The sequence below is a fragment of the Xiphias gladius genome, chromosome 3, assembly GCF_016859285.1.
Source record: "Xiphias gladius isolate SHS-SW01 ecotype Sanya breed wild chromosome 3, ASM1685928v1, whole genome shotgun sequence".
Taxonomy (NCBI): domain Eukaryota; kingdom Metazoa; phylum Chordata; class Actinopteri; order Istiophoriformes; family Xiphiidae; genus Xiphias; species Xiphias gladius.
In genome coordinates this window covers 1,073,156-1,096,831 of record NC_053402.1, presented here as the reverse complement: position 1 = coordinate 1,096,831, position 23,676 = coordinate 1,073,156, and the positions used below count along the sequence as shown (strand labels likewise).

At 43.5% G+C, this 23,676-nt stretch overlaps 1 protein-coding gene across 1 annotated transcript; it reads left to right on the top strand.

Annotated features, from left to right (window-relative positions):
• The first annotated feature begins 9,003 nt into the window (after positions 1–9,003).
• Positions 9,004–21,799, top strand: LOC120788151 (homeobox protein Dlx4a-like). Its single transcript, XM_040123701.1, has 3 exons — positions 9,004–9,340; positions 14,393–14,589; positions 21,557–21,799. The coding sequence occupies exons 1-3, from the start codon at positions 9,004–9,006 to the stop codon at positions 21,797–21,799; spliced, it is 777 nt and encodes a 258-aa protein (XP_039979635.1).
• Positions 21,800–23,676: the final 1,877 nt, after the last annotated feature.

The window sequence follows — 23,676 nt, the reverse complement described above, 5'->3', positions numbered from 1 at the left end:
AGAAAGATAATCACTAAAACTGCTCAGTGACTGACTACTGATATAGAACAAATAAAACCTCTTCTCTCTCTTTTCTTTCCTCTGCCAGTAAGAGATCCCAAATATATTACAGGTATCAGTGCGCTTCAAGCAAATATGTCATCTGACTTTGTGTAAAGGCAAAAAAATCCCTGCCGCTCTTAACGGCCGGCCCGCCTTCGCGGAGGCTCGAGAACTTTCTGAAACGGGGACAACGCCGCACACTTTCAGACTGTCTCTCCTCGAAGGCGTTCATGGTGCTGCGCTCGTTGGCTTACACTCAACGTGAGTGAAGTGCTGGTGTCAAGACTGAAAAAAAGAGCTCGCAGGGTTAGAACCCACCCTCTAACCTCCTCACACCAATTTCTGTGTGAAGTGGTCGTGGTTGTCAGACTGTCGGGTTTGAAAAGTCATAGAAATTGACGGACGCAGCTGCCCCCAAGTCTGGCCTAAGGAAAGGGGTTTTCAGACACTGGTAAGGTATGTTGGCACAGAAAGTGAAGAGGATTTTTGCCTCGCTTCAGTCGCATGAGTTGGACTGCGTGACCATTCGTCCGGTGGTCTTTCGTTGCAAACAGCCGTTACATCGCGATGGCTATAACCTAGCCAGCGACAGACACCCCAACCCAGTGTGTGGGAACGTGCCTCTCTGCGTTCTCTCTTTTAATGCACCTCCAGTCTTTCTCCTTTCTACGTCGCCGGTGCAGAGGCATTATGTTTTGTCCGTCTGTCCATCCGTCCGTTCACCTGTCCGTCCCATTCTCATGAAGGCGATGTCTCAGTTCATTCTCGGGCCCAATTATGAACTGATTCAATTTTGGTGGTCAAAGGTCAAAGGTCACTGTGACTTCACAAATAAATTTTGGCCATTACTCAAGAGGTTATATGCTAATCATGATACAATACATTTAGTACCCTTCATTCAATTCCTTCAAAGTCTTTACTACATATATAACATGAGTCTTGATAGACAGGGATGTAAACAGCAGCTTGACTGGCTGGCGGAGGCGCAGAACCGCGAGGTGGAAATTCTAGTTCCTCTAGTCTCTGTACATGTATGAAGCAGATTCAGAAAGTCCTGCGATGAATGCAAGTGTGTTTGCTTTGGAATCTTTGCGTGAAACCTCAGCTCGCACAGACTCATTCGCATCACTTGGTGCCACCGCCAGCAAATTTGCACTTGATCGCCTTGGCGAAAAAAAAAAAAAGCTGTGGGTCGCAGCCCTGACCCTTTCCTAAACTGGTTTGATTTGGTTAAATGATTTTTCAATAAGAGTATGAAAATATATGACAGGTATAAAAACTAGATTTTGACTCAGGGCTCCTCAACAAGACAGGGCCTCAAAGTGTAAGTAAAAACGCATGAGGCCTTCGTCATTCAAGTTTTAATTGTGCTTTTGTGGTAAATATTTCCAAACCATCTTGTAATTAATTAGATTACCACACAAATATTGCACAGAGTGAACCTGGTCCCTGGGACGCCAAAGGGTCTGGGCCCCCTGGCCAATTGACTGTCTTTCCCGGTTAGTGATCCAGCCATGCTAACCGCTGGCTTTGTATGCAATCGCCCCACCTGTAAATTTCCCCTTGCATTCTGTCTGAACATTCAGACTCAATCAGAAGCACCCGTGTCTTACATTCGGTCATCATTGCTGCCAGATATGATAACTTGATTTTCTAAGATTTTCTGCAGAAAATCAGTCTGACCTCCAGATTTACCAGCCTTATTTTAAAGAGAAAATGAAAGCAATTATCACCTCCACGTAAACATCCATTACATTTAGCAGAGGTACTGTTCTTACTGCAGTTGAGTGTAAGCACGTTTTTTCTATCCGATGTCTCGTTGGAGTAAATCCTGGACTTAGATTCAACAAGTGGCCAGAGACACGACTCCAAATAAAGGCTAATGTTGCTCTGTGTCCACTGGATGTATTGACAGGCAACTGTTCACTAACACATTCAACGACTTCATAAGCTGATAAAATGTCACTGTTATGTTTACGAGTATTACAGCTTTAAAAATCAGCCATATATGAGCCCAATTAGATTCCTCAGTCAAATCCTGTTACTCCCGGTGCCGTGACAGTATAACGGGGAGAGGTTTTTTTAGCACCTTCCATAATCTTTTTGTAAATCAGATACTGAGCATTGTGAGGTTCAGTCTAATCTAATATTGGACAGGTAGCAAGAGTAGAGGACCAGGGCACTTCATAAAGATGCCATTCAATACTGTATTTTTCTTATTGTCAGTAAATCCCATGAAAAGACCAGAATCAACAGTGTTCGCTGGTCTCTCGATGTTTCACGACTTCCCCAGGCTGTCTGAGGCACTCAGCTTCAGGCCCTTTCATTAACTCTGCCAAGTCGGTTCTGTTTGCATCCGTTTGTATTTCTGCTTCTGTCCCAGCAGGTTTAAGGAAAAAGTACGGCGCTGATTTGCACCAAACTTGGTGGAGGGACGGGGCAGGGGCTAGGGAAGAACAGTTTTTAAATTTTAGTGCGGATCCAGTGAAAGGGGTGGATCCAGGAATTTTTCATCACTTCCCTTAACATCGGGAGATAGGGCACTTTTCGATATGTTCCAACATTTTCGTCAGTATTTGGCCTTGGCGAGGGTATGCGCTCTCCCGAGTGCCATTCTAGTTCCCACCGAATTCCTCATTTTTTAAAAAACGGGTCACAAATATATAATTTTATGTTTCAGAAAAAGGCCCAGTAATTTCTTGAAACAGCTGGTAGTAAATTACTCAAACGGGAAGAAATTGTGTTTTTGCCCGGGACTATTTTCAGCTGTAGATTAATACACATTTGGTGCTCTACCGCAGTATCCCAGGCAGGCAGCGGGACGAAATGTGGGGTTTGATACAAAATAAACTACAGTGTGTGTGTGTGTGCGTGTTCATGGTAATGAAGGAACATGTCACAGTGCAATAGTGTGACTCACTGATGTGTTTTTAATACTTTTTGGAAACAATGGAGCTCTTTTGCCCAGGCTGAATACGGTAAGATACCAAAGATAAGGTTCACTGCTTGTTGGTTTTGGTCTTTTAATGGGATTTTTTGACAACTCATTGAAACTGTCTGTCCGATTTCTTCTCCCTCATCCTCTCTTTCTCTCTCCCTGAAGCTGTAAACTGTCCTGCACACGTTCCCGAAAACTATTGTATACGCGCTCCATCTCTTGCTGTCGGACAGTAACTTATCTCCCCGTGACACCGGATGACAAATTGCCTCCCTGCAGGCCAACGAATCACTGTGGGTGTTTGAGCGCAGTCATTAGCTTATGTTACTCGTTGAACAGGAGGTGTCCTCGCAGAAATGTGGCAGCCGAAATAAAACCTTGACCAACTTTGCGTTAAATGTGACAAATACTCCGTGAAGTCTCGCAAACTGCTTTCATTTCGAAAATGATTTAAGAAGAATCATTCTTTATGTTTAGTGCCTTATATTCCAGTCCAAGTACCTCTCCCAAAACCAAGACTGAAGTAAACTCAGAAACAGTCGGATACTTGGAACCCCTGGGCCTAAATGCCAAAGAAAACCTTCAATTTTCAGACTTGCACAATTGAGTTTTAAGAGGGCGATAATGTTCTCCCATGTTGCACCTCTCTCCAGCCCTGCCAACTGACTGCCTCACCTTTCAGTCTGTGTAGAGAAAAAAAGGAAGAAAGAAAATTTGACGACTTAGCAAGATTGTGCCACTAAATAACAGCATTGACACAGCAAGGAGGGTGTGCCCGGCACTCACAGAGGTGAAGTCAGGGAGGGGAGGAATGTTGGCCGCAGATGAAAGCAGGAGCACAGGCTGAGATGTGTAATAACTCTCGACACATCAGCCCATTGGTATAATAAGCCGGCTCCTAGAGACAGGAGAAGAGAAACGAGGAAGAAACATGCCAAAACATCTCTCACTGTGCTCTGTGCTCTCTGTGTGTGTGTGAGTGTGTGTGAGTGTGTGTGTGTGTGTGTGTGTGTGTGTGTGTGTGTGTGTGTGTGTGTGTGTGGTGTGTATGCGCTCTCCTCCTCTCCCGCTCTGTCTTTCTCTCATTGTCTGCAGAAGCTTCAAATGAATTTTTTTTTCCAGTTGGCATGACAAACATTACGCTGTCAAAACTACGCAACGAGGTGTTGACATTTATATTTAACATTCATTGATTCATTCATGCTTCATATTCAACCGGTAAACTTTATTAGCACAACTGCCTTAAAAATAGAGAAAACTGCATTTTAGAAAATGAAATCTCATCGTGTGTGTGTGTGTGTGTGTGTGTGTGTGTGTGTGTGTGTGTGTGTGTGTGTGTGTGTGTGTGTGTGTGTGTGTGTGTGTGTGTGTGTGTGTGTGAGAGAGAGAGAGAGAGGGAGAGTAAAAAGTTAACTTCTTGTGGGCCAGAGTGACAGCAGAGTCTTCAAAGAGTCCTGTCAAAACCAAGACTAGTGACTAAAGAGGGACCCACAGGCCTGGGGGCCAACGTAAAAATGTCGGTATAGCTTAGCTTCTACTGAGAGCTGGGAGAGGTATTCAGATCTTTTACATAGGTGAAAACACCAGAACTACTGTACACATTAAAAATACTCCATTACAAGTAAAAGTCTGATCAGAAAAGACTGGACCACAAATTCAAAAGGACTAATGTGACACATACATTCACTTGCCTACTTATCAGGTACACCTAGATAAAACTAATGCAGTATAATACGAAAGGCCTGTAATAAATCCTCCCTTCATGAAGGTTATAATGTTCAATTTTTATTGAATCTGTTTGAAAGAGGTGTTGATTTATTTTAATGGTCATTTGGAGGCTGTGACTCGTGGTGCTGTTGAACTGTACTGGGTTATACAGAGAGGTGTTCCTAACATGTTTTCAATCCCATTTATATGAATTAACGTTGATAATTCAGATTGAATATAAATTAATTTAATCACTGTGTGTCATAGTAACCCTTTCCCTGAACTGGGGAATCAGTATATTTACTGAAGAACTTGACGTAAAATCTAAAATGGTTATGACATGGATTTATCTCATCACTGGAGTAATATGCAGATAAGAAAATCACCGGCAAATGTATTTTTGCACCAGCAAGGAAAATCTTGAAACGATTTAATGTTAGTTGAAGCCATTTTCTCACTCATACATGGCCGTTAAAGGAAACAGAAAATATACAACGGCCGAATAACAATGATAGACGACGCACGGTGTAACGTTACGTTAGCATAACAGCAGTGGTGCATAAATGACTTGTTAATAATCCTGATATATCCTGCTTGGGCGGGGATAAAAGAAAGCGCTCCAGGATGCTTCCGCTTCAAATGACCGCGCACAGCGGTTGTTCTGCTGTGATGAGCCATTTCCAATCTGCAGAGCTTGGGTATCTCTCTAAGACAGTCCCACACTTTAGATGATCCCGTGCCAGGTTTTGTAGCTGCAGCTTGTTTTCCAAGGAATCCCTGCTATGACCGGGCGCAGACATGCCGTTGTGTAATCGATGACGTCGGCTGCGTGGATGAGTGGCCCCAGCTCTAATCGAATGTCCTTTAATGTTTCTCTTCTTATGTTTCTTGAGAACTGTTGATCCAAAAACCTTCACAGTCGACACTGCACTTCCCTGGGTCCTCAGCAATTCACACGTGAAGTTTGAAGTCGAATGGATGATCGACAGACAGACAGGCAGAGATTTCTCCATTTATAGTTAGATTTAACCCAAACCGCCATCTCTCACCGACCTTAACCAAGGTTCTTTTGTTGCCTAAACCACAGACAAGAGTCTGGACGCGAACGTCAGTCTGTGGTGTGACAGTCATGCGGTTTGTACGCTCACCATCCACCCCAACCAACTCCTGGCGACTCCGCAGCCGTTAATAGCCCTTCATTCATTCGAAAAATATGTTGCCTGAGAATATAATCCAGCCAGCGATTACGTTTTCCTACAACACATATTCACTCTTGCATTTTGGTTGTATATGAACATAATTTTTAGGAGACAGGGTTGGGTGGAACTAGTTAGATGGAGTTATAGGTTATATCTTAGCAGCACACAACTATTAAACAAATGGTTTACAACACTATAACGTAGTTAATTGTTTATTAATGTACAGTGGTTATCAGCAATTTTAAGTTTTTCTATGAAGACATATTTTATATTATCAACAGGCTACCTGTTTATATCCCAGCCTCTGCTTTTTTTGTGTCCACGGGAGGAGTTATCTGATAAACTCACATCTGCTTACAAAGACATTGTGTGTGTTTCAAACTATTTTTTCAACATTTTCATACTGCTTAGAAAGGCCAAATAAAGTGTTTTCCATCTTACCCGCTTTTTTATCCAGTCAGGAAGTTTAGTCCTTTAGTCCAGCAGTCCCCCCTCTGAAGGTCCCAAGGTAAAACCTGAGGGGTCATGAGATGATGAAAGAGGAAGAGGCAAAGTCCTGCTGCACCCATTCCTAGTATTTTTTTCGGACTCTTCTCTAACCTTTGCTGTTTGTTAGATATTGGAACCTTTTGCCTCTGTGGTGGGGCCTCTATCAGAACCTAGACATCTGAAACATGACTCAAGCCACAACTGGGTTGTTGTTGTTGTTGTTGTTGTTTTGTTTTTTTTAAGGAACCATAAACCAAAGAAGTCGAGAAACTTCCGCTCTATTCTCTAACATTACGTATGAGCTCGTATGTCTTCAGGTCAAATCTTCAGCTGCAGACTGAAGCCAGACCAGCTGTCAGGCCAATGTCATGGAGTGAAAAGCACAATATTTACCTCTGGAATGACGTGACATGGTTGGTCTAAAGTAGCTGCGAGTGAAAATGCTCCAGTAAAGTAGGCTACAAGCACCTCAGACTTTCCGCAGCTGAGCACGCATGTACCCGCCGCATCGGCCTGACTCCGTGGGACCTTGTTGGCTTCAGAAGACTCCGACAGCCTCTGCTTCACACTGTCGCTGCTCTGCTCACATTCACGCCGGTAAACTTCACCGCAGCCGGAGGGAATGAGGGGCAGAGTAAAGGGCCACACAGAGACGAGGACTGGGCGATAAGGGTGCAGGTTTCCTGGTTGATTAGTTGATGGATTTCATGAGCTACGTGCTGGTGCTTTAGGCTTCGCGTGGGACCTTGGACAATTGTAATCAATCCTATTAACGGGCATGTTAGGATTGTTGGGGGGGGGGCACCTAGGCATCAGAAACGCTGAATCCGGATCTAATGAATCCTGTGAGATGACTTGATTCGACGTTGTGTTGTATTCATGCTGCGGTTCTTTCGTTTAATTTGAAAGCAGGCCCACAGTCCGGGATTTCCACCTCAGATGAGCATAATGACCGTGGGCTGAGGGAAATTACAGTGTCCGAGCCTCTGCTCTGCCGAAATCACAAGTTTGGAGTTTGTTGTAATTGTCCCCCGCGTGGGACCACAGGCGGTGCGCTGAGTGTGTGTGCGCGTGTGTGCGCCCGCGCGCCCGCGCGCGTGTGTGTCGTCTACGTAGACTGAAGGCTATTACGTTGGGGTAAATTCGGGTTGAACTTCTTTCGGTTTCCAGAAAGAGTCACTTATCACTTCAGCTTCTTTTTGAGCCAAAAAAGAAAAAATAGAAATAGAACAGTAAGATGTTTTTTGTTTGTTTGTTTGTTTGTTTGTGTGTGTGTGTGTGTGTGTGTGTGTGTGTGTGTGTGTGTGTGTGTGTGTGTGTGTGTGTGTGTGTGCGCGTGTTCTGGGGGCGGGGGGAAATCGAATTCTTGTGCATCAGTGTAAGTGTGCGTTTAATAAAAAAAATAATTTGGATAAAAGGGTGTGCGGCCTTTCAACGGCAGCTGATGCGCCTTATTTTTTGGAAGCGCGCTGCGGTTTGTGAGCCAGCCTGCCCCGCTCCTTTTTATCAGGAAGCCCGCGCAGCATCGGCGGGTTGTTCTTCTGAGATATGCAGCCTTTTGTTTCCGTGCAATCGCCTCTGATGGCAAAAAAATGACATGTCTATTTTTCAATGTGACTGTTCGTTGGAAGCGATTGTGGTCATGATATCTGTGGACCCATTGGTCATCTGTAGCCTGCAATAAGGCAAAGGTGGCCACAAGCAGTCATGCACCTCCTCCCGGGCTGCTGACCCAATGGAAGCCATCTCAGCGACAAACCTCATATTTCATCGCTTGTCGGCCCTCGTTTTATTCTGCGGCCGTTTGGCTTGTTTTTCCTTTGTGCCGTTAGTCAATCGGAATGAATTGGATTTAGGCAACTGGATTATTTGTCCAGTGGATAAAATAAAAACATCAGAGTAGAAGAGAGAGGAAATAGCAGAATAACACAGAGTCCTATTTGAATGGATAAAGGGGCTCTTGACTTGAGACCTCTGCCGACAGTGGGCACCGAGGCCGGTTCCGCGCTCCAGCCCCGAGCAGAGCCGCTCCGCCGCCGGAGCTGAGTGTGATTAGTGTGACACGGCGAAGCGCCGCAGCCAATGAGCGCGCCGCGTGTGACAAGTGGAGGCTGAGAGTGGTTTCTGCAGACGCACAGCGCGCTCCGAGGGGGAGGAACACAGTCCGTGCTCTGCGCTGCCAGGAGCCGCTTCACAACACGAGAGACGCCGCGCACTGGACCGGACAAGAGGGGAAGCAGCCCCGTTCGGAGGATTCTAAATCAAGACGGTTGAGCCCCGGGAGTCGGGAGTTCCCGCTTTTCTGCGCGTCCCACCTTGTCACGCGTCTTGTCTGGTTCACTTGGACTCGATGGTTTTGAACACCGAGCGTCCTGGACCCTTGAACTGGGATGTAGCGGAGGGCAGACCCACCTAAACCCGCTTCAGAGCCGCCTCCTCATCCGTGACACTGATCGAAGGTAAATCCCCCCGTCCTAAAGGTTAGCGGTGGTTTATGGAAAGCGAAACACTTGTCTGAGAGTCTGCTGACCTTTTCCACATTGATGGTGCGTTGCCTTACGATGACTCCCGTCCGGAGGTCTTAGCTGACCCGCTCTGTTTCCCACCACACCACTGCCCCTCACCCCAATGATGACTATGAGCTCTATCTCGGACACTTTAGTCCCGACTGATCCGTCCAAGTCGGCCTTTTTGGAGTTCGGCGGCCACAGCTACCCCGGACACCCGGGACACCAGCAGCCCTCCCCGGGCTTGTCCCACAACCATTACCCGGTCCACGGGCTGCACGCCGTCGGGCCCTCGCAGCACGAGGGGCCCTTCTCCTCCGGCGCATCCTCGTACGGCCGCCCGCTGGGATACCCGCCCTACCACAGCCCCGTGAGCGCGCACCACCCCGGGGCCTACTTGCCGTACCAGCACGGGGGTCACGGCGGCGCGCTCGGACACACCAGGCTGGAGGATGCAGGTAGGTTCACACAGGACATCTCCGCTCACCTCTGATTCCACTGCTGGGGCCGTGTCACCGGCGTGGCCCCAGTGTTTTACCGTGTGCAAGCGCAGCGCACTGACCTTTACTCAGGTCGGGGAAAAGTAAAGGAACCAAAGAAAAGAAAAAGAAAAAGGGAGCAACAGTCCTCGGTCGCCTTTTGTTTCATTGGGTCACGGCTATTTGATTTTTACTGAGCCCCTCATGCTCCCACCCGTGATTCTGCGCGTTGGTTCGAATAAAGACCCGTGTGACGCTTAAGTTAAGATTACACTGACTGCAGACACCACACAGAAGCTCACAGGCAACGAAACGAACGAAATAATTGAAGGGGAAATGTTATTCTTCACAGATTTTTTTTGACTTGGGTCAATTAAAATAGTTGAAGGGCCTCGATAGTCTGAAAAACGTGAAAATAAACCGCAGGGGCGTACAATAATTGGATCCACACACGGGTCTGCCACAGCGGCGTGCCGAGTGTACTTAGGGGTTGGACGGAAGTTGAGTTTAAGGACTGCGCAGACTGTGGGACTCTCCGCGAGAAGCAGCCGACACCGGCCCTGCGGTGAGCCGCGCGCTCTCCAAACCCAAGTCCTCATCCCATCGCTGCGCGGGCTCTCGGGCCCCTGATGACAACCGCCATCGCAATCCCGATGCGAAAATGAATTCCAGCAAAATTCGGACTGGACCCAAAATGTGCGTTGTAGATGTGAACTGTCTTTCCAAATAAAATATCAAGGATCCGGACCTTTGCGGAAAAGCTCTCTCCCATTATCTGGAAAACGCAACATTCGTGTTTACACTTTTTGCTTGTTGACTCCGAGCAAATTTCACATTCAGTCGATACAATAACGATTATTCTGGATAGCTTACGATCAAAAGTAACATAAAAAATAATAGAGTCCTATCAAAACGAATGCATCTAAATTATACGCTGCAAAGACAGAATCTAAGCTCAAAATTTCAAACGTCTCATTTTATGGATTCGGATTTCTGGTGAAGAGCGTCTGCGCCCTGGACGCGGTACCGCGTTGTGTCGTGTGCTGTATGTTAAATGAATGGTCGACAGATGAAGTCTGTTCACATACTGTAGTAGTAGTATAATAATAATAATGATGATAATAATAATATTAATAATTATTATTATTACTATTATTATTATTATTATTATCATCATTATTATTATACAGGTCTTTTTTAGAAACAATCGATCAAAGAAATACTTGACTGCAGGCAAACACATCCTGGTTTTCTGTCAACATTGTCACTTTCCTTCCGTTCTTTTTTTCTGTGTAGGCATAAATTACTTGCTGGCTGAACCCACATGGTCTTTTTGGGGTCCTAGAGACCCAGGCCCTCTTTACCCGTGGAGTGCAGGTCCATTTTGGTTCATTTTTGGCCGATTTTCTAATGTATCTGCGCTCTTTTTTTTTTTTCATCTTCGTTTAGCACCCTCTAAACTAACTGGCAATTTAACAAAATATAAAGCTGTCAGAAACCCACAATACAAGAAAAAAATGACTCAGGTCTCTATAAAAAAATATAGGTATATTGTTTCCCTATTCATACACACATATGCAGCAGAACCATGAACTATAAGACAGTCGTGTGAAGTGAATTTGTCCTGGCCTGGTTTTGTGCCTTGTTCATTGAAAATCTATTTATGCCTGTAAATCACTGAAAATATGGATAATTCACAATTTCAAAACATTTTTTTACAACAGACATAAATGCATGAAAGCCTCACATCAACACTTTCAAGTGGTTTTTTTCAACCTGTCTCTTCGTGATACAGTGAATTCAGAAAGTTTTCAGACCCCTTCACTTTTTCCACATGTTGTTATGTTGCAGCCTGATGCTAAAATCATTTCAATACATTTTTCCCCTCATCAGTCTACACTCACTGCACCATAACCACAAGGAGAAAACTGAATTTTAGACATTTTGGCAAATTTATTAAAAAGGAAAAACTGAAATTCTCAGACCCTTTACTCAGTACCCAGTGAAGCACCTTTGGCAGAGGTAACAGCCTCGAGTTTTCTTGGGTCTGATCGGAAAAGCTTCGCACACCTGGCCGTCGGTGGACAGCCATTTTCAGGTCTCTCCAGAGTTGTTCAGTTGGGTTCAAGTCAGGGCTCTGGCTGGGCCCCTCAAGGACATTGACAGAGTTGTCCCTAAGCCACTCCTGCGTTGTCTTGGCTGTGTTCAGGGACATTGTCCTGTTGGAAGGTCAACTTTAGACCCAGCGATCCTGAGCGCTCTGGACCAGGTTTTCATTAAGGATCTCTCTGTACTCTTCTCCATTTTGCCTTACCTCAACCCGGACCAGTCTCCCTGTCCCTGCCGCTGAAAAACACCCCCACAGCACGATGCTGCCCCCCCAAACTTCACTGTTGGGATGGTACTGGGCAGGTAACGAGAGGTGCCTGATTTGCTCCAGACATGATGCTTTAGAACTGAGGCCAAACGGTTCCCTCTCGGTTTCCTCAGACCAGAGAATCTGGTTTCTCACAGTCTGAGACTCCTTTAGGTGCTTTTTCGCAAACTCCGAGCAGCTTCCACGTGTCTTTCGTTGAGGCGAAGCTTCCGTCTGCTGCTCGACACAATCCTGTCTCTGCGCTCAGCAGGCAGCTCCTTGGACCTCATGGTCTGGTTTTTGCTCTGATGTGCATTGTCAGCTGTGAGACCTCATATAGACAAGTGTGTGCCTTTCTGTGTCTGTGCTATGAGATATTTCCTTTTTTGCTTTTTTAATAAATTTGCCAAAACGTCTAAAATTCAGTTTTTCTTTTTGTTGAGGCTGCAACATGACAACATGTGAAATAAGTGCAGGGGTATGAAAACTTTCTGAATTCACTGAATATAAATAAAGTTATGTTACTTTAAATAAAACATATTCAGTGTATTCATCAATGAACATTCTTAACACAACACACTTAACATCATTTTTTTATATTTCATGAAATTTCCAATCTTATGAGAAGGATTTTGAGCTGATGACATGTTACACTCTTTATCGGCGATTTGTGTTGACAGTACTTTTTACACAGCACTGACCTACCAGTTCCCAAGTCAGTTAATCTGGATTTCTTTTATAACAGTTTGTTCAATGGGGAGTTTTACATTTGTTTGTCTGTTAGTGTCTTTTTGGCAAACAAAAATAAAATAATACTTGCTCACACAAAGCTCATATAACTTATAAAACGAAGCTTTACGGTTATTTCTGTATTTTCTATCACAAGCCGTTTATGTTGCAAATGCGAGGGATACCACTTCAACACATTTCTGCATATTGGGTAATAGAACGGAAAAATAAATGGAAAGGAGAAAAAAGATTGATTTACAATTATTATAATTCAAAAAATTCGTATTATTTTTACACATACAGCAGTGTAGTCTGTGGAACCTCAAACAATGAGGAGGTAAAGCAAAAGCCAAGAAAATGTAAGGGCTAAAAGCAATAATGCGAGCTGGAAATTTACACCCTTATCAGTCTTCTGTTCAGAAGTGATGGTCTTTCTCTTTTCCGTCTTCGTCGAGTTTCCTCACAGTGCCCTCTGTGTGTTTTTCTTCTCCACGCCTTCTCCAGCGCTGATGAACTTCAGTACGGTGGTTCCGTGTCCCCTGGTTGCATGAGCTGCGGCTCAGTTACAGAATCTGAACGTCTTGTGGGGCCTCGGCTTGTCCACAGCTGTTCTCTCCTGCCACTGCAGGCGATGAGCCAATGTCATAACAAAGATCAGCACGGGCAAACGTACACAGTTGTATAGCTTTCTTTAAAAAAAACAAAACAAAAAAAACCCCAAGACAAACAAAAGGCCCTCTTGGCTGAGTTGCATGCACATACGGCTGAATAACTGAAAACCAAACTGGTTAGAGAGGACGGAGAGGATTTATCTTTTTACCTGCACCCGCTCTCATAAACACTCATTTCACTGTACACTTAATAACTATATGTCACCTATTTGATTGTACCATTCAGCGACATATGCATACAGCATTTTTTAGCCTTCAGTTCATAGCGGCTTGGACTCATAAAAATCACGGGGTCAAGTTTGAACCCGGTGTGGGTTGACACGGCACCGACTCAATACTGGGTTCACTTCAGCCAGCACCAGTGGACTGTTTGGACCCAGGGTCAGAGTTAGTTCTATTTTACTCTTGTGTTAATGGCTCAAACAACAAACTGTGCTGGGTGTTTTTCTACCACTGGGTGCTGGGTAAGCTATCCCGTCTTTGCGTCTGTGCTATATTGATCCATGCTTGGTCGGTTTTTAGCAATTCAGCAGTTTTAGAAATTTCTAGTGTTTAGAATTTATAATTACTTCATATTACACAAACCGAGAAATACCTATATTTTGCAACATCATTACAAGTTTGTAATATTAGTCTACTTGTCCAAAAGTACCACAACCACGATTTTTATTTTTCCATTTTGTGCTAAAATTCTGGTTAACTTTTAGATGTTTAAGATCAGGTTCACGGTCAATTTTCTATACTACACAGACATATTGGACCAAAAAAAACAAGACATTATTTTTCAAACATATAAATGCAAATTTCCTGTGGGATCAGGCTGAATAAAGGGTACGAGTCTATGTATGGCTCTGGTATTATTATTATTTATTTATGATGTTTACTAGCTTCCATCCCACTCTAATAGAGGCCATGTGTGTGTTGTATAAAAACACACCTGCTCTGCGATAAAAAATGCTCCTCAGAACAACCTGATGTATATGGAAACCCCCACACGGGGACTAAGACACAAGCACAGGCTTTCCTTTAAAAAAATGTTGTCAGAGTAACATAAAAACCTGTCAGTTAAAAGCAAAAAAAGACAATGAGCATATGTACAAAAAATGCAGGGCTGATTCATTTTTTTAATCTTCCAGACCATGTGGGATGTTTTTTGAGCATTTCATGAGCATAAAGATACGACGGTCTCCGCAAGGCTGAAGTCAGACTTCTGTCCCCACGGAAATCCCTGTGTTGATATCTATGTCCTCCTCTCTCCTCCCTCCCCTTCTCCAGAGCACGAGAAGCCCACTGCGGTGATAGAGAACGGGGAGGTGAGGCTGAACGGGAAGGGGAAGAAGATCAGGAAGCCTCGGACCATTTACTCCAGCCTACAGCTCCAGGCGCTCAACCAGCGCTTCCAGCAAACCCAGTACCTCGCTCTGCCCGAGAGGGCCGACCTGGCAGCCAAACTGGGCCTGACGCAGACCCAGGTAACATGGTGGATAACACACACTCAAACAGACACAAAATAAGGCGACGTGGACTAGGTCCGCTCTTTGACATCCAGAGTAGAACACTCTTATTTGAGCTTTTAAGAAAACGTTTTTTAGAAAATGCACGGGAAGAAAAAGACATTTTCGGATGAATGCAAGCACTAAAGGAGTGAAAAGTAAGGAACGCTTTTTACCGATACGACAGTTTAAAAAAAGCATAATGTTGCTGAGGGTAAAAACATATAAAGCTGCAATGACAAGAGTCAGACCCATTTCTACTACAAACTAAGTGTTGGCTAATTTTTCTAAGTAAGGGTGTGTTAGCGTAACCTCCCTCCTTTCAGCTCCCTCAAGTAAACTGTAGAACCATACTGTCATAAGCTATCCCTGGAGTGCTCGATTATATTAGTATTGATACAACATATAGACCGGCAAGGAATTTTTCAAGGGAAAATACACAGAAAGGTGCAACGCCTTTGATAGTTTCGGTGGGTTCGACATTAAAGTTTTCCTCGTTTCACTGTGAAAGGGCACTAAGGGCAGAATAAAAGCCCAAACAGGCAGTGGGACATTCTTGTTCAGTGGTGTCACCACACATTCCTCTATGTGTAATTAGATATGGCGTTTACTGAGATTTGCGTAAATGTCATGTGAAGTTTAGTCATACATTGTTTGTCATGAAAGAACTCTTAAAATACAAAGGACATGAAACCGATCACAAGAAAACAATGTAAAACAAAGAGGTGGGAATTACACATCCCAAATTCATAGGAATAGGACAAGCGCCTTTGTTTGTGTGGGTGTGTGTGTGTGTGTGTGTGTGTGTGTGTGTGTGTGTCTGTGGGTGTGTGTGTGTGTGTGTAGCCTAAATGTGTGTCTACATGTCGGGTGTAACTTTGGACATCTGCAGCTGAGGTTACGGGGAAGACTTGTTTTGCCACTGGTCACCTTCCCCTCCTGGAACTTTTTATTGGTCGGTTTCCCGTGTCTCAGAAGTGCACGGGAAAATAAAAGCCTAACGGCGGCCATTTTGTCTGTCACACGAAGTCAGTGGATCCACTTATTTCACCAGTATGAACATCTGAAGTTCATATTGCATTTTTATTTGACATTTGTAATTGAACAATAATCCACAAGATTTTCCTATAGGCCTCCACCAACACTAATTTGCCACACTCCATTGGTTTTAAACAATAGCCATCCAACTTTTACGCAGTTGATGAAAGCTCTGATAGTTTCTGTTCTAAACAATCTGGGAAGTCTGGGAAAGCCCCCTGATGAAGGCGATAGATCCTGATACGGCACTTTTATGACACTTAATGACAGAGCTGTTTAAAAAGAGTTTTATCCTGTGTTAAGACAATAATAATAACAAGAATAATAATTATCATTGTTATTATTATTATATGGTAGTTTTCTCTATCAGATATTTTCATGCTCGTGTTTGACAACTTGGAGTTTTCCTTAGCATCTTTAGTGTACTGGAGAAATAGCCGAGTACACGATTGAAGGTCATTTTCTTTCAAATACGATTCGTGGCCAATAAACTTGTGCCATTATTAACTACAAGCGGGAAAAAAACACTCGGATTGTATCATTATCACAATCATATCATTATCTTGCTGCGCCTTAACGTTTATTTCAGTCGTTCGTGTACGGTACCACGCACTCTGGATAATGGTCACAAAATGCTGGGACAGAATGCAGCGTATCTTTCGGCTTCCAGTTGGTCTTTGCTCTTAGCTCTGTTTTGTAGTTGCCGCAAATTGACAAAAACAGTTTTGGCAGACTTTATGCATTTCTATGACATAATTGCTGCTTTACCTGATAAAACTGATGTCAGAAAGGCAGATTCAGCTCTTTACTCACTTTGGACTTTATGCGTAAGCTAGTTCAGACTTTGTAGGTCAGTGTAGTTATTGCATGTAAATCGCTGGCACCTCAATTCTTATATGACATTATTAACAGATTGTCTGCACCGGGTCAGGGTTGGAAAACAGTAACCAGGTGTGAGCAGGTGTCCCATTGAGGAAACTTTAGATAGGATTGTTTGGGAATACCTCATGTGAAATATGATGCGTGTGTGTGTGTGTGTGTGTACTGAGTATACATAAGCAGCTGATGTCATGAGATGAACTGTCCTAATCCTGAATGAATTAACCACAGCAGCTCTGTTTACACTTGGAGTAAGAGATGATCCATTCATTTGTCTTTGCCTTTTGTAGTGGCAAAGTGGTTTCGAATGTGGTCTGCTAGTCATACATGCACGCTTACCAGAGAAGCACATTGTTTTGTTTGGGTTTTTTCTTTTTTCTTTTTTTTTTTAACTTTTCTCTCTCTGGATTTTCTGAGGTATTTTGGATCAGGGAAAGAAAGTGGCCTTTAACAGACTGCATTATAGACTTTACAGTGTGTCAGAGTTCAGCTAATACTAAAGTGCAATTAAAGGCTAAATGACTGTAGTTTGTGGAATGCAGACGCATTTTGGGGGGGTTTGAAATAAAGAACGTGGGAGCTTTTTTTAACCTCTTTTTTCTGTGAATGCTCGCCCTGTTTTATGTTTCCCTTCTCGGCGACAGGGCAAGAAGTTAGTGTCAAGATGAGACCTTCTTAAATGTAGCAACGCCACAAAGGGGTTTCCCACCGTTTACCTGCTAAGAAATGTGTTGGTTTGACATTATGACTTAATTGTGAACTGGTTTTACAGATTATTTAACAATCTAAACCCAGTCCAGTATTGGGTTTTATTTCAAATGATGCAGCACTTTCAGACTCATTTCGGGGTATTTGGAACATTCAGACAAAAGCGTTCAGCATTACACAACTGTTCCGACAGTTTGTAATGGTCGCATTTGTGAAACGGTCTTTTTGGGTCAGTGAGCTACTGCAACACCGAGTGTAGCCACCACGCCAGAGTCGCCTTACAGCCTAGCGCTGTGACTAGGGGCTTGGTAAGCTGTGACGGATGTTTAGAACAGACAGTTTAAGTTGTAATTTGCGTCATTTTCTCTTCCAAATAGATCTGACCAACCTGGGGGTTGTTTGTTGCCCAGTTGGCACATGTCTCTCTGTACTTTTCCTTTAACCATCTGATGGTCGTCAGGGGCAGATATAGGAAAATAAGTCATGTGATTCCGTTTTTTTTTTTTCCAGAATTGTCCAATCAGTGTTCCGTCTAAGCAATAAGGTTGGTGTATGGGGTCTAACCTGGGATCTGAGCACAGTTTTTAAAGGTGCTATATGTAAGTTTTTGCTATTGCTGTTTAATTAACAGTCCAGAAGAAACGTTGCGAGTTCTGCATCAAACTTCATTCGTTCACTCACCAAGAGCCTGTTAACTCTTGTTTTGCTTCTATTTCTATCACTTCTTTTTTTCTACTGAAGTTAGCACGCTAACCAGCTAGCCCCAGCCCGTCCGTCACTGTAGCGTCCCATCTGCCCTCAGTCCAACATATTACAAGTAGAGTCTAACGTCAGCTATGTAGCGATAGCAAAAACTTACATACAGCACCTTTAAACAATTATCTTCTTCAGTTATGTGGAAAAGTTAATTAGTTTCTTTCAGGAACAATTATAATTTCATGTTTTTATATTTGAAAACAGCCTGTTTTTAGTTTAGCTGTTCATTTAATGCTAAATCCCATCCAAATGCATTACAACATCTCTGTTGAAAATGAAGACATTTGTGGGGAAAAAAATTACATTGCGTTTTTTTAAAAATACAACAGTTTTGTTTGTGAAGGCTTGTTTTCTCTCCTCTGGTGGTGACATAGTAAACAGAAGGAGACACGCAACAGCTTGCGTTGAAACACGCTTTCATGTTGCTCTCAGTCAGCTGTAATCAGGCTAGCGTACGTGCATAGCTGTATAAGCGCATACAGTATGTACTGCGCACATACACACGTTCCTCGCATGCATGGGTGCACTTTAGTCCATACAGACGCCCCCCCGCAGCTACTCAAAGGTATGTAGCTGGTGGGCATTTTCTTGCATATATACCCATGGAAACAAACACACACACACACACGCACGCAGATTTTAAGATAGTGATCATACACCACATCTCTATCCTGCCTTCATGCCATTAGGCTACCAGCCAACCACTGACCGCTTTCCATCAAAATCTCTAATGTTCCCAGACGGAGCTGAGAAATGGCACGTAGCTAACTTGCTCTAACGTTTTTTTCCCTGAAACGCTTCACTCTCTCTGTCTCAGTTCATCTCACTCACTCACACACACACACACACACACACACACACACACACACACACACACTCTCACACTGCTCATGCAGCTTAAACCACCCACCAAATGGAAGCCTTTTATTCCTGAAAAAACCTCACAGGACACCACTGATCAAACCTTTGGTCCACACACTGCAGATCATGGGTGAATACGCCCTCCCTCTCTCTCTCACACACTCACACACAGACACTCAGTGGCACCTGGCCTTCCTCTCAGCCACCCTCCTCCCCTAATGTCGGTGTCATTACCAACGGGGAAGCTATCAGCTCCATGTTGCTGCTGGAATACGAAACCAATAATTACAGCAGAAATCCTCTCACTGAGGCTGCATTAACTAAACGTGCTGTTGATTGACTCCTGGGCTCATAAGCTACACTCCACATGCTCACTTTAGGTCTTCATCTGTGAGCCACCACTGTTGCGTACCACTCCAGGTAATTATTATACTGCAGGCACTGTGGTTTGTTGGCCGTCATTTTCATTACGTTAGACTATAGATTCTTATAAAGAGGGGCTTAGAATTTTGTCAGGTTCTTCGGTTTCTAGAGAGGATTTTCTTTTTCAATGGTAGAATTTACTCATTGTAGAAACTGGAGAACTTGGAGGAAGAGTTTGAAGTGCAACTTCAATTTCTGAATAACAGCATTATGTGGTATAATTATAATGGGGCTGCATATTTATGAAGCGATAGTTTAATTTTATGCATTTGCCATCATCCATACTTACTTCTAACAGGCTGTGATTGACGTCAGCAGATACACTGGAACAATAGAGATCATATTAAATGTCAAATTTTGCTCGACATGACTTCTTGGCTGTCTAGGCTGAAAGCTGGGTGTGAAGGTTCGGTGTCTTTTTTTGATTATTGGGTAGAGGGATAATTTTTTCCATATATTTAGAGTCAATTAAACCAGTCTGAAATTAGTTTTTTTATAGAATATCTTCCATAAACCACTTCAACCATCTTCATAAATACCCATTAAATCCCAGGGTAATAATTCCCAGGACTGTCAGTGCAGAGGAGAAAACAATTTAAGTGCCAAGAGTGTTTTCTCTTCTTTTCCTTGCTCTTTTATCTTTCTCTCTTCTGTTGCTAGCCACAGCTTTTTCCCTGTGCAACACCAGTCCCTTGGACGTTCGTTTTTCCTTTAGGGTGCAGTTAAAACCTGCTTCAGACAAAAGTATCCTTCACCGACTGTGTGTAATTATTTATGATTCATTTGTTCCCGCTAAACTGACAGGTTGCCCGAGAGGCATATTTGTGTAATTTGATGCTCAATTTGCAAGCACGCTGGAAACGGAGAACATGCCAATTATATCAGCAACAACACAACTGAATAATCTCTAACCACAGATAAATGATTGGAGTTATATTCATCTAAATATTTTTAAGTCTGTGGTAGTCAGTAGGCAGTGACATTATTATATGCTTCATTAATGGGATTTTTTTCCGTAACACTGTTGTGTTATGACACGTTATGTTTTACAATATCTTGTTTGACTGTGCAGCTCATTGTTACCTAATTGCAGGTTACTTTATTGTATTGTCGTGGTATTGCTCAAAGGTGAGTGTGTTCCTGGTATAGAGTTGGGAGTGCGCTACGTCGTTATCGCGCTTCGTGCGGTTTTTTGTTTTCCACGGTTTTCATATTGACGATATTCATCGAGGTTACTGAGGCCTGTCCTTCATTAGCTCGCTAAAACTTAGTCTGTTTTAGTCTTAGTTAACAATATAGATCTAATGCCTGAGTATTAGAAGCTGGATTTGTGCACTTGTTCATTAAAATACTGTTCAGTCGCTGGCTTTAACTAGAGACGAGCAGCTAAAACATAAAAGCATTAATATGCCCTGAGCTTACATATAGACAGTGGACGGCTGCCATTAATCTTGGACTCATCCTGACGATAGCCCGTAAACACAACTTTTGACTGACAGTAACTTTACGTCCACGTAGCGCACGGCCCATTATAATGGTACGTTAACGTTAGCTTACCTTTGTATGCCTGTCGTCGGCTGGCTCATTCGTGGCCATGGTTTGTCCCCGCCGTTTGGTTGCTGCTTCTTCGTCTCATTTTTTCAGCCCGTAAATCTCTTACGTTTTTCCCTTACACAAAATGGCCACTTCAGCTAACATTATTTACATTAAGCATAACAGCAGAGATGCTAATGAAATGCAGGACACTGCTTATCAATCAACTATATCGACTTGATCTGAATACATATTTTTGGGCAGCGGAGGATACGCTTTAGCAAGCAGTAATAACACAGTGTAATTTTCCAGATGCATGCAAACCACAGAATAATTGTTCGCTGACTGCGCTGTAATTCATTTGTCCCTTCGTCATCATTTAGTTATTCTTTTTTGAACAAAATTTCAATACATTGCATCAGTTTTTAACGGTAGACCAGCCCGCGTGAATGCTGCTCTATGATATTCGCTGACTCTATATGCATTCACTGACCACCAGCCTAAAAACACACCGCAGGTCTGTAAATCCTCCTGGTGGTCCAGGGGTTTGGTACGCTGACCGTGTACTGGCGTGGTCCCCAGTCCGAGTCTGGCTGGGGACGAGGACCACTGTTGCATGTCATACCTGGTCTCTTCTCTCATTTCCCGTCTCCTCTCTAGTGTCCAATGTCAAAATATTCGCAAAAATGCAGTTATGTGAATCAGCTTATAATTTCTTATCAACTCTTTCCCTTTCTTTGTCTCTCAGGTGAAGATATGGTTCCAAAACAAACGATCCAAATACAAGAAGATCATGAAGAACGGACCCTGCGGACCTGAGGGAGACCACCTAGCCCCCCCGCCGCCGTCCTCCTCCTCTCCTTGCTCCCTGTGGGACATCAGCATGGCCACCAAAGGTGCGCCAGTGCACTCCGGAGGATATATGAACAATTTTGGACACTGGTACTCCGGACACCAGCAGGACTCCATGCCAAGGACTCAGATGATGTGACAGACAGGAGGACACAACACTTCTGGGACAAATTATGGATTTATGCCAGCAAGCTGACTGGAGCTGTTAGGGACACAGACATTGTTTAGTGTCTGAGCCACTCTGGAGGCAGAAATAGTATGACTGGCGGAGATGTAGTGTATCGGTCCCTTGAGGCTGAAAAAGGCAAGGGGAAATAGATTAGCTAAAAATATCCAATTCGAACATATATCAGCCACTAAAATCATTAAAAAGTTGACCTGGTGCTAACATGTAGACCTGGTAACATTTGACATAAACCCAGTTAGATATTAGCTGCGTTTGCATCGGTGATCATGATTGGAAATCACCATAATGGCTCAGATCACATTTGCAGAGTGATTGGGTTGATATGATTAGCACCGAGCCACCGACCAGTTTAGGTCAGTGGCTCCTGAAGGCTCAGGTCCTATAGACTTGAGATGAGAACTGAGCATTGGTGCCAAGCCACAGCAGTCTGCAGCAAACTTAAGACGTTTGTTTGCATAGTAAACCTAGATAACCTACTAATTCAAGAAAGCCATGCAGGTCTGCAGTTGTGTAACACAGGGTAACCAGCCTGCTTTGCATTCACCTGACTTCCACACCAAAGAAATCCTGCGTTTTTTGTTTTTTTTTGGGGGGGGGTCAATATTTCACTGTTATGTTTTTGGTGTTCATTTTGCGAGTTTGATCATTTGAAACTGAGTATATTTGACTGACAGCAAGACTAAACACCAGCTCTGTCCACAATTAGACGATAAGGGCAAATTCTAAAATCCAGCTTTACAGTAGAAGGAAAGAAGAGACAGAAAGTCAGCAAGCAGAGCCAGTAAATGTCTTTACACAGCAATATCTGTCCCCTGTCAATAAGTGTGTTTTTTGAAGTGGCCACGTGGAAGATTTTAGTCCTGGTTGATTTGGCGACACCTGTAGTTACTGGTGGTAACAGCAAATACGGTTTAATACTACAGGTGCCAGAATTTCTGGGGGCAGCAAAACAAACTGCTGTGGTTTTGATAAAAAAAAGTCAGGCAATAATTGGCCTTTTTTTCCGTCACTCTGTTATCAACCGTGATCTGATCTGACGCTGCACACAGCATGAGTCTGCTAACAGCAGGGCACAGTGAAAGGAGCTGTTTACCCAGTTGAGAAAAGGTGGAGGTGTGCAGCCTGGCAGCTCCTCATCTAACAGTTCACTGTGGCTGCTCCTTCTCGTTCCATTACTGCCTGCAACATTTCAATCTTTCCGATCCTCTGTCCAGAAATGACCAAAACGACCGTTGTCTTGTTTTGTAGAAGCATTTTGGATGAAGGTTTGCTCACCGACAAACTTCACTTCATAATAAGTTAAATGCTTTGAATGTGAAGCTGCCGCAGTAGGGGAGCGCTCGTTTAGCATTAGCAAACCAAACACCACCCTGTTATTTGTAAGAGGAAGAATGTGTTATTTCTTCAAATATCTCAAGCAAAAGTTAGATAATCTCACTTCAAAACAGCCCGTCAGATTATTTGTGCCTCCAGAGCAGCTCTGTCTGCCAAGACATTTTTGATAAAGCTACAACTCAAAGCTAACACTAGCCCTGTAATTTTGGACATTTTAGTTTTTTTCTGTCTCTTCAGTGGGTTACAGTGGGGCAGGTGTCAAAAGAGGGTTTTTTTCAGGGCTTCTTCATGGTTGTTCTTAATTGACCTGTACTGACTTAGAGAACCCTCTGGTTTGCTAAGGTTAAACACAGATCAAATTGAATAACTATAGAAAAGATTACAGTTGTTTTGATTCTGACTATTGTGTGTATTTCATGAATTCTTACAGGATTTTGTGTAAAACTATAATGGCTCGTTGTAGCATATAGACCTACAGAGAGCCATTATGAGAC